Source organism: Hemiscyllium ocellatum, chromosome 50 (genome assembly GCF_020745735.1).
Source record: "Hemiscyllium ocellatum isolate sHemOce1 chromosome 50, sHemOce1.pat.X.cur, whole genome shotgun sequence".
Taxonomy (NCBI): domain Eukaryota; kingdom Metazoa; phylum Chordata; class Chondrichthyes; order Orectolobiformes; family Hemiscylliidae; genus Hemiscyllium; species Hemiscyllium ocellatum.
Window position 1 is genome coordinate 1169900 of NC_083450.1, and position 11767 is coordinate 1181666.

Sequence of the window (11767 nt, forward strand, 5' to 3'; positions counted from 1 at the left end):
CCCTGACCCAGATCCCAGACCCCAGACCCAGGCCCCATACCCAGACCCCAGGCCCAGACCCAGACCCCAGACCCAGACCCCAGACCCAGACCCCAGACCCAGACCCCAGACCCCAGACCCAGACCCCAGGCCCCAGACCCAGACCCAGACCCCAGGCCCCAGACCCCAGACCCAGACCCCAGACCCCAGACCCAGACCCCAGGCCCCAGACCCAGGCCCCAGGCCCCAGACCCAGACCCCAGACCCAGACCCCAGACCACAGACCCAGACCCAGATGCAGACCCCAGACTCAGACCCCAGACCCAGACCCAGACGCAGACCCCAGACCCAGACCCAGACGCAGACCCCAGACCCAGACCCCAGACCCAGACCCCAGACCCAGACCCCAGACCCAGACCCAGACCCCAGACCCCAGACCCAGACCCAGACCCCAGACCCCAGACCCAGACCCAGATGCAGACCCCAGACTCAGACCCCAGACCCAGACCCAGACGCAGACCCCAGACCCAGACCCAGACGCAGACCCCAGACCCCAGACCCCAGACCCCAGACCCCAGACCCAGACCCCAGACCCAGACCCAGACGCAGACCCCAGACCCCAGACCCTGACCCCAGACCCAGACCCAGACCCAGACCCTAGACCCCAGACCCCAGACCCAGACCCCAGACCCAGACCCCAGACCCCAGACCCCAGACCCCAGACCCAGACCCCAGACCCAGACCCAGATCCCAGGCGCAAACCCCTGACCCAGATCCCAGACCCCAGACCCCAGACCCATGCCCCATACCCAGACCCAGACCCCAGACCCAGACCCCAGACCCAGACCCCAGACCCAGACCCCAGACCCAGACCCCAGGCCCAGCCCCAGACCCAGACCCCAGACCCCAGACCCAGACCCAGACCCCAGGCCCAGACCCAGACCCCAGACCCAGACCCAGACCCAGACCCCAGACCCCAGACCCAGACCCAGACCCAGGCCCCAGACCCAGACCCCAGACCCAGACCCAGACCCCAGACCCCAGACCCAGACCCAGACCCAGGCCCCAGACCCAGACCCCAGACCCAGACCCAGACCCCAGACCCAGACCCCAGACCCAGACCCAGACCCCAGACTCTAGGCCCCAGACACAGTCCCACACCCCAGACCCCAGACCCAGACCCAGACCCCAGACCCAGACCCAGACCCCAGACCCAGACCCCAGACCCCAGACCCAGACCCAGACCCAGACCCAGACCCCTGACTCTAGGCCCCAGACCCCAGACCCAGACCCCAGACCCCAAGCCCCAGACCCAGACCCCAGACCCAGACCCCAGACCCATACCCAGACCCCAGACTCTAGGCCCCAGACCCAGTCCCAGACCCCAGACCCCCGACCCAGACCCAGACCCAGGCCCCCGACCCAGACCCCAGACCCAGACCCAGACCCCAGACCCAGACCCCAGACCCAGACCCCAGACCCCAGACCCAGACCCAGACCCAGACCCAGACCCCTGACTCTAGGCCCCAGACCCCAGACCCAGACCCCAGACCCCAAGCCCCAGACCCAGACCCCAGACCCAGACCACAGACCCAGACCCAGACCCCAGACTCTAGGCCCCAGACACTAGACCCAGACCCCAGACCCCAAGACCCAGACCCAGACCCAGACCCAGGCCCCAGACCCAGACCCCAGACCCAGACCCAGACCCCAGACCCAGACTCCAGACCCAGACCCAGACCCAGACCCCAGACCCCAGACCCCAAGCCCCAGACCCAGACCCAGACCCAGACCCAGACCCCAGACCCAGACCCAGACCCAGACCCTAGACCCTAGACCCCAGACCCCAGACCCAGACCCAGACCCTAGACCCCAGACACCAGACCCAGACCCCAGACCCAGACCCCAGACCCAGACCCAGGCCCAGACCCTAGACCCCAGTTCCAGACTCTGGACACCAGACCCAGACTCCAGACCTCAAACCCAGACCCCAGACTCTAGGCCCCAGACCCAGACCCCAGACCCAGACCCAGACCCCAGACCCCAGGCCAAGATCCGAGACCCCAGGCCCCAGACCCTAGCCCCAGACCTCAACCCCATATCCCAGCCCCAGCCGGAGACCCCAGATCCTAGACCCCAGACCCAGATCCCAAGTTCAGACCAAGATCCCAGCCTCAGACCCCAGATCCCAGATCCCTGACCCCAGACCCTAGAATACAGGCTAAGACCCAGATCCCAACACCAGATCCCAGACGCAGATCCCAGACCCCAGATCCCAAACCAAGACCCCAGACCCAGACCCCAGACCCAGACCCAGGCCCCAGACCCTGACCCAGACCCCAGACCCAGACCCCAGACCCCAGACCCCAGACCCCAGACCCAGACCCAGACGCAGACCCCAGACCCAGACACCAGACCCCAGACCCAGGCCCCAGACCCAGACCCCAGACCCAGAACCAGACCCCAGGCCCCAGACCCCAGACCCAGACACCAGATCCCAGACCCAGGCCCCAGGCCCCAGACCCAGACCCCAGACCCAGGCCCCAGACCCAGACCCCAGACCCAGGCCCCAGGCCCCAGACCCAGGCCCCAGACCCAGACACCAGACCCCAGACCCAGACCCCAGGCCCCAGACCCAGGCCCCAGGCCCCAGACCCAGACCCAGACCTAGATGCAGACCCCAGACTCAGACCCCAGACCCAGACCCAGACGCAGACCCCAGACCCAGACCCAGACGCAGACCCCAGACTCCAGACCCAGACCCCAGACCCAGACCCCAGACCCAGTCCCAGACCCCAGACCCCTGACCCAGACCCCAGACCCAGACCCCAGACCCCAGACCCCAGACCCAGACCCAGACCCAGACCCCAGACCCAGACCCAGACCCCAGACCCAGACCCCAGACCCAGACCCCAGACCCAGACCCCAGACCCAGACGCAGACCCCAGACCCCAGACCCAGACCCCAGACCCAGACCCCAGGCCCAGACCCAGACCCCAGACCCAGACCCAGACCCCAGGCCCAGACCCAGACCCCAGACCCAGACCCAGACCCAGACCCCAGTTCCAGACTCTGGACACCAGACCCAGACTCCAGACCTCAAACCCAGACCCAGACCCCAGACTCTAGGCCCCAGAACCCAGACCCAGACCCAGACCCCAGACCCAGACCCAGATCCCAGGCGCAGACCCCTGACCCAGATCCCAGACCCCAGGCCCCAGCCCAGGCCCAATACCCAGACCCCAGGCCCAGACCCAGACCCCAGACCCAGACCCCAGACCCAGACCCCAGACCCAGACCCCAGACCCCAGACCCAGACCCCAGGCCCAGCCCCAGACCCAGACCCCAGACCCCAGACCCAGACCCAGACCCCAGGCCCAGACCCAGACCCCAGACCCAGACCCAGACCCAGACCCCAGACCCCAGACCCAGACCCAGACCCAGGCCCCAGACCCAGACCCCAGACCCAGACCCCAGACCCCAGACCCAGACCCAGACCCAGGCCCCAGACCCCAGACCCAGACCCAGACCCCAGACCCAGACCCCAGGCCCCAGACCCAGACCCTAGACCCCAGGCCCCAGACCCAGACCCTAGACCCCAGTTCCAGACTCTGGACACCAGACCCAGACTCCAGACCTCAAACCCAGACCCCAGACCCTAGACCCTAGACCCTAGACCCCAGACCCAGACCCCAGACCCTAGCCCCAGACCTCAACCCCATATCCCAGCCCCAGCCGGAGACCCCAGATCCTAGACCCCAGACCCAGATCCCAAGTTCAGACCAAGATCCCAGCCTCAGACCCCAGATCCCAGATCCCTGACCCCAGACCCTAGAATACAGGCTAAGACCCAGTTCCCAACACCAGACCCCAGACCCAGGCCCCAGACCCAGACCCCAGACCCAGAACCAGACCCCAGGCCCCAGACCCCAGACCCAGACACCAGATCCCAGACCCAGGCCCCAGGCCCCAGACCCAGACCCCAGACCCAGGCCCCAGACCCAGACCCCAGACCCAGGCCCCAGGCCCCAGACCCAGGCCCCAGACCCAGACACCAGACCCCAGACCCAGACCCCAGGCCCCAGACCCAGGCCCCAGGCCCCAGACCCAGACCCAGACCTAGATGCAGACCCCAGACTCAGACCCCAGACCCAGACCCAGACGCAGACCCCAGACCCAGACCCAGACGCAGACCCCAGACTCCAGACCCAGACCCCAGACCCAGACCCCAGACCCAGTCCCAGACCCCAGACCCCTGACCCAGACCCCAGACCCAGACCCCAGACCCCAGACCCCAGACCCAGACCCAGACCCAGACCCCAGACCCAGACCCAGACCCCAGACCCAGACCCCAGACCCAGACCCCAGACCCAGACCCCAGACCCAGACGCAGACCCCAGACCCCAGACCCAGACCCCAGACCCAGACCCCAGGCCCAGACCCAGACCCCAGACCCAGACCCAGACCCCAGGCCCAGACCCAGACCCCAGACCCAGACCCAGACCCAGACCCCAGTTCCAGACTCTGGACACCAGACCCAGACTCCAGACCTCAAACCCAGACCCAGACCCCAGACTCTAGGCCCCAGAACCCAGACCCAGACCCAGACCCCAGACCCAGACCCAGATCCCAGGCGCAGACCCCTGACCCAGATCCCAGACCCCAGGCCCCAGCCCAGGCCCAATACCCAGACCCCAGGCCCAGACCCAGACCCCAGACCCAGACCCCAGACCCAGACCCCAGACCCAGACCCCAGACCCCAGACCCAGACCCCAGGCCCAGCCCCAGACCCAGACCCCAGACCCCAGACCCAGACCCAGACCCCAGGCCCAGAACCAGACCCCAGACCCAGACCCAGACCCAGACCCCAGACCCCAGACCCAGACCCAGACCCAGGCCCCAGACCCAGACCCCAGACCCAGACCCCAGACCCCAGACCCAGACCCAGACCCAGGCCCCAGACCCCAGACCCAGACCCAGACCCCAGACCCAGACCCCAGGCCCCAGACCCAGACCCTAGACCCCAGGCCCCAGACCCAGACCCTAGACCCCAGTTCCAGACTCTGGACACCAGACCCAGACTCCAGACCTCAAACCCAGACCCCAGACCCTAGACCCTAGACCCTAGACCCCAGACCCAGACCCCAGACCCTAGCCCCAGACCTCAACCCCATATCCCAGCCCCAGCCGGAGACCCCAGATCCTAGACCCCAGACCCAGATCCCAAGTTCAGACCAAGATCCCAGCCTCAGACCCCAGATCCCAGATCCCTGACCCCAGACCCTAGAATACAGGCTAAGACCCAGTTCCCAACACCAGATCCCAGACCCAGACCCAGACCCAGGCCCCAGACCCCAGCCTCAGACCCAGACCCCAGGCCCCAGACCCCAGACCCAGACGCAGACACCAGACCCAGGCCCCAGACTCCAGACCCCAGACCCCAGACCCAGACCCCAGGCCCCAGACCCAGGCCCCAGGCCCCAGACCCAGACCCCAGACCCAGACCCCAGACCCCAGACCCAGACCCAGATGCAGACCCCAGACTCAGACCCCAGACCCAGACCCAGACGCAGACCCCAGACCCAGACCCAGACGCAGACCCCAGACCCAGACCCCAGACCCAGACCCCAGACCCAGACCCCAGACCCAGACCCAGACCCCAGACCCCAGACCCAGACCCAGATGCAGACCCCAGACTCAGACCCCAGACCCAGACCCAGACGCAGACCCCAGACCCCAGACCCCAGACCCAGACCCCAGACCCAGACCCCAGACCCAGACCCAGACGCAGACCCCAGACCCCAGCCCAGACCCCAGACCCAGACCCCAGACCCAGACCCCAGACCCAGACCCAGACCCAGATCCCAGACCCCAGACCCCAGACCCAGACCCCAGACCCCAGACCCCAGACCCCAGACCCAGACCCCAGACCCAGACCCAGATCCCAGGCGCAAACCCCTGACCCAGATCCCAGACCCCAGACCCAGGCCCCATACCCAGACCCCAGGCCCAGACCCAGACCCCAGACCCAGACCCCAGACCCAGACCCCAGACCCAGACCCCAGACCCCAGACCCAGACCCCAGGCCCCAGACCCAGACCCAGACCCCAGGCCCCAGACCCCAGACCCAGACACCAGACCCCAGACCCAGACCCCAGGCCCCAGACCCAGGCCCCAGGCCCCAGACCCAGACCCCAGACCCAGACCCCAGACCACAGACCCAGACCCAGATGCAGACCCCAGACTCAGACCCCAGACCCAGACCCAGACCCAGACCCCAGACCCAGACCCAGACGCAGACCCCAGACCCAGACCCCAGACCCAGACCCCAGACCCAGACCCCAGACCCAGACCCAGACCCCAGACGCCAGACCCAGACCCCAGACCCCAGACCCAGACCCAGATGCAGACCCCAGACTCAGACCCCAGACCCAGACCCAGACGCAGACCCCAGACCCAGACCCAGACGCAGACCCCAGACCCCAGACCCCAGACCCCAGACCCAGACCCCAGACCCAGACCCCAGACCCAGACCCAGACGCAGACCCCAGACCCCAGACCCAGACCCCAGACCCAGACCCCAGACCCAGACCCAGACCCAGACCCTAGACCCCAGACCCCAGACCCAGACCCCAGACCCAGACCCCAGACCCCAGACCCCAGACCCCAGACCCAGACCCCAGACCCAGACCCAGATCCCAGGCGCAAACCCCTGACCCAGATCCCAGACCCCAGACCCCAGACCCATGCCCCATACCCAGACCCCAGGCCCAGACCCAGACCCCAGACCCAGACCCCAGACCCAGACCCCAGACCCAGACCCCAGACCCAGACCCCAGGCCCAGCCCCAGACCCAGACCCCAGACCCCAGACCCAGACCCAGACCCCAGGCCCAGACCCAGACCCCAGACCCAGACCCAGACCCAGACCCCAGACCCCAGACCCAGACCCAGACCCAGGCCCCAGACCCAGACCCCAGACCCAGACCCAGACCCCAGACCCCAGACCCAGACCCAGACCCAGGCCCCAGACCCAGACCCCAGACCCAGACCCAGACCCCAGACCCAGACCCCAGACCCAGACCCAGACCCCAGACTCTAGGCCCCAGACCCAGTCCCAGACCCCAGACCCCAGACCCAGACCCAGACCCCAGACCCAGACCCAGACCCCAGACCCAGACCCCAGACCCCAGACCCAGACCCAGACCCAGACCCAGACCCCTGACTCTAGGCCCCAGACCCCAGACCCAGACCCCAGACCCCAAGCCCCAGACCCAGACCCCAGACCCAGACCCCAGACCCAGACCCAGACCCCAGACTCTAGGCCCCAGACCCAGTCCCAGACCCCAGACCCCAGACCCAGACCCAGACCCAGGCCCCAGACCCAGACCCCAGACCCAGTCCCAGACCCCAGACCCAGACCCCAGACCCCAGACCCAGACCCAGACCCAGACCCCTGACTCTAGGCCCCAGACCCCAGACCCAGACCCCAGACCCCAAGCCCCAGACCCAGACCCCAGACCCAGACCCCAGACCCAGACCCAGACCCCAGACTCTAGGCCCCAGACACTAGACCCAGACCCCAGACCCCAAGACCCAGACCCAGACCCAGACCCAGGCCCCAGACCCAGACCCCAGACCCAGACCCAGACCCCAGACCCAGACTCCAGACCCAGACCCAGACCCAGACCCCAGACCCCAGACCCCAAGCCCCAGACCCAGACCCAGACCCAGACCCAGACCCCAGACCCAGACCCAGACCCAGACCCTAGACCCTAGACCCTAGACCCCAGACCCCAGACCCAGACCCAGACCCTAGACCCCAGACACCAGACCCAGACCCCAGACCCAGACCCCAGACCCAGACCCAGGCCCAGACCCTAGACCCCAGTTCCAGACTCTGGACACCAGACCCAGACTCCAGACCTCAAACCCAGACCCCAGACTCTAGGCCCCAGACCCAGACCCCAGACCCAGACCCAGACCCAGACCCCAGGCCAAGTTCCGAGACCCCAGGCCCCAGACCCTAGCCCCAGACCTCAACCCCATATCCCAGCCCCAGCCGGAGACCCCAGATCCTAGACCCCAGACCCAGATCCCAAGTTCAGACCAAGATCCCAGCCTCAGACCCCAGATCCCAGATCCCTGACCCCAGACCCTAGAATACAGGCTAAGACCCAGATCCCAACACCAGATCCCAGACGCAGATCCCAGACCCCAGATCCCAAACCAAGACCCCAGACCCAGACCCCAGACCCAGACCCAGGCCCCAGACCCTGACCCAGACCCCAGACCCAGACCCCAGACCCCAGACCCCAGACCCAGACCCAGACGCAGACCCCAGACACAGACACCAGACCCCAGACCCAGGCCCCAGACCCAGACCCCAGACCCAGAACCAGACCCCAGGCCCCAGACCCCAGACCCAGACACCAGACCCCAGACCCAGGCCCCAGGCCCCAGACCCAGACCCCAGACCCAGGCCCCAGACCCAGACCCCAGACCCAGGCCCCAGGCCCCAGACCCAGGCCCCAGACCCAGACACCAGACGCCAGACCCAGACCCCAGGCCCCAGACCCAGGCCCCAGGCCCCAGACCCAGACCCAGACCTAGATGCAGACCCCAGACTCAGACCCCAGACCCAGACCCAGACGCAGACCCCAGACCCAGACCCAGACGCAGACCCCAGACCCCAGACCCAGACCCCAGACCCAGACCCCAGACCCAGTCCCAGACCCCAGACCCCTGACCCAGACCCCAGACCCAGACCCCAGACCCCAGACCCCAGACCCAGACCCAGACCCAGACCCCAGACCCAGACCCAGACCCCAGACCCAGACCCCAGACCCAGACCCCAGACCCAGACCCCAGACCCAGACGCAGACCCCAGACCCCAGACCCAGACCCCAGACCCAGACCCCAGGCCCAGACCCAGACCCCAGACCCAGACCCAGACCCCAGACCCAGACCCCAGGCCCCAGACCCCACGCCCCAGACCCCAGACCCAGACCCCAGACCCAGGCCCCAGACCCAGACCCAGACCCCAGACCCCAGACCCAGACCCCAGACCCAGACCCCAGACCCCAGACCCCAGACCCCAGGCCCCAGACCCAGACCCCAGACCCAGACCCAGACCCAGACCCCAGACCCAGACCCCAGACCCCAGACCCAGGCCCCAGCCTCAGACCCAGACCCAGCCTCAGACCCAGACCCCAGACCCAGACCCCAGGCCCCAGACCCCAGGCCCCAGACCCCAGGCCCCAGACCCAGACCCCAGACCCAGACCCAGGCCCCAGCCTCAGACCCAGACCCAGCCTCAGACCCAGACCCCAGACCCAGACCCAGACCCAGACCCAGACCCCAGACCCCAGACCCAGACCCAGACCCCAGGCCCCAGACCCCAGACCCAGACACCAGACCCCAGACTCAGACCCCAGACCCAGACCCAGACGCAGACCCCAGAACCAGACCCCAGACCCCAGACCCAAGACTCTAGGCCCCAGACCCAGTCCCAGACCCCAGACCCAGACCCAGACCCAGACCCCAGACCCCAGACCCCAGATCCCAGACCCAGATCCCAGATCCCAGTCCCCAGACCCCAGATCCCAGGCCCCAGATCCCAGACCCCAGATCCCAGACCCTTGCCCCAGACCCCAGACCCAGATCCCAGACCTAGAAAACCAGACCCCAGACCCAGACCCCAGACCCAGGCACTAGACCCAGACCACAGAGCCTAGCCCCAGACCTCTGACCCAGATCCCAGACCCTAGAATACAGGCTAAGACCCAGATCCCAGGACCAGATCCCAGACCCTGGCCCCAGATCCAGGCCCCAGACCCAGACCCAGGCACCAGACCCCAGACCCTGGCCCCAGATCCTGACCCCAGGCCAAGATCCGAGACCACAGATCCCAGACCTAGAAAACCAGACCCCAGGCCCCAGAGCCTAGCCCCAGACCCCTGACCCAGACCCCAGACCCAGACACTAGCCCCAGACCCCAACCCCAATCCCAGACCTCAGATCCCAGACCCAGACCCATGATCCTAGACCCAGACCCCAGACCCAGACCCAGACTCCAGATCCCAGACCCAGACCCCAGATCCCAGGCCCCAGATCCCAGACCCAGACCCCAGATCCCAGACCCAGACCCCAGATCCCAGACCCAGACCCCTGACCCCAGACCCCAGATCCCAGACCCAGTTCCCAGACCCCAGATCCCAGACCCAGACCCCTGACCCCAGATCCCAGACCCAGACCCCAGACCCAGACCCATGATCCTAGACCCAGACCCCAGACCCAGACCCAGACCTCAGATCCCAGACCCAGACCCATGATCCTAGACCCAGACTCAGATCCCAGGCCCCAGATCCCAGTTCCCTGACCCCAGATCCCAGACCCCAGACCGAGACCCCAGACCCAGACCCAAATCCCAGACCCAGACCCCAGACCCAGATCCCAGACCCAGACCCAAATCCCAGACCCAGACCCCAGACCCAGATCCCAGACCCAGACCCAAATCCCAGACCCAGATCCCAGCCTGAGACCCCAGACTTCAGATCCCAGATCCCAGACCCCAGACCCAGATCCCAGATCCAAGATCCAAGATCCAAGACCCCAGACCCCAGACCCAGCCTCAGACCCCTGACCCCAGACCCAGACCCCAGCCCGAGGCCAGGACACACATCCCAGCCCCATCCCCAGCCCCAAAGCCAGGCTCTCAGAACCAGGCATCTCCTCCACCTCTTCCACTCCCCCCCCCCTTACTCCCCTAGACCCAGACTCTGAGCCAGCAACCTCCACATCCCCTCCCCCCCCTCAGATGGAGTCCAGCTCTGAGAGAGACCCCGGCCCTTGGGCACCACTCACCCTCTTATTCGGCAGCGTCTTCTTCATCCTCCAACAGCCCCAGCGCTGGCTCCCTGCTCCGGCTGAGATGGCTGGGGGTGGGGGACTGAGGGGTGTTCCTGCTGTTTTCTCAGTCTGTCAGTGTTTCTCTGTCTGTAGCCACCTCGCTGCGTTCCGCTGATCTTACTCCTTTATCTCTCTGTCTCTCTCTCTCTCCCTGAGTCGCTGTCCCTCTCCTCGATCCTATTTCTCTCGATCCATCGCTGCCTGGGTGTATTCTGTCTGTATCTCTGGCTATTGCTCTGAGTGGGTCGCACCCCTTGGATTACATTCCCCTGTTTTGTTCCCTTCACGGTGTCAGTCTGAATGACTGAGCAGCAGTGCTCCTTGTCTCGAACTCACCCTGTACGAGCCGGTGGGTGGGGGTGGAGTTTTGTTGTTCTGAGAGGAAGTTGACATTAACCCATTGAGTGCCGTGAAGCCAGAGCGACCCTCAGGCTGAACCTTCTTTCTGGTTTGTTGACCAATGTTAAACAAAACCTCAGGACTGGAGGCTGTTTGAACAAGGGGCAGGGGTTCTGGGAATAACAGGCTACAGCAGCAGCTCGCTTGGGGCAGGGGGAATGTTGTGTGAAGGCCATCCGGATGGTGGAAAGGAGACAGGATTGAAAACTTAGCAGGGAGATAAACAGGATCCTATCATTCGGAGCAGTCTGTCCGATGCTGACAGTGTCCAGGGAGAGGATTGGTGTCGGGAGCTGGGAAACTGACTGTGCAGTGAGGCGACAGACAAGGGTTCCTTCTGTCCTGTATCTTCCTGAATAAAGTTTCAGCTCATTGGTCCTCAGCGTCGGACAAGCAACCTGACAAATACAGAGAGCCAGGCTCGGAGTAAAGGGCCTGTCAATCCAAGCTGGGCATGAGCAATGTCTGTAGGGGGCACG

The 11767-nt window shown here is 66.4% G+C and overlaps 1 protein-coding gene across 2 annotated transcripts in view; it reads right to left on the reverse strand.

Annotated features, from left to right (window-relative positions):
- LOC132805485 (pleckstrin homology domain-containing family O member 1-like) overlaps positions 1-11216 on the reverse strand; it is a 55396-nt gene extending 44180 nt beyond the window's left edge. For both annotated transcript variants that reach the window (XM_060820586.1, XM_060820585.1), the window contains exon 1: positions 10845-11216. In XM_060820586.1, the coding sequence (XP_060676569.1) occupies positions 10845-10871 (27 nt within the window). In that variant the 5' untranslated portion in view covers positions 10872-11216. The remainder of the gene's footprint in view (positions 1-10844) is intronic.
- Between the last annotated feature and the right edge of the window lie 551 nt (positions 11217-11767).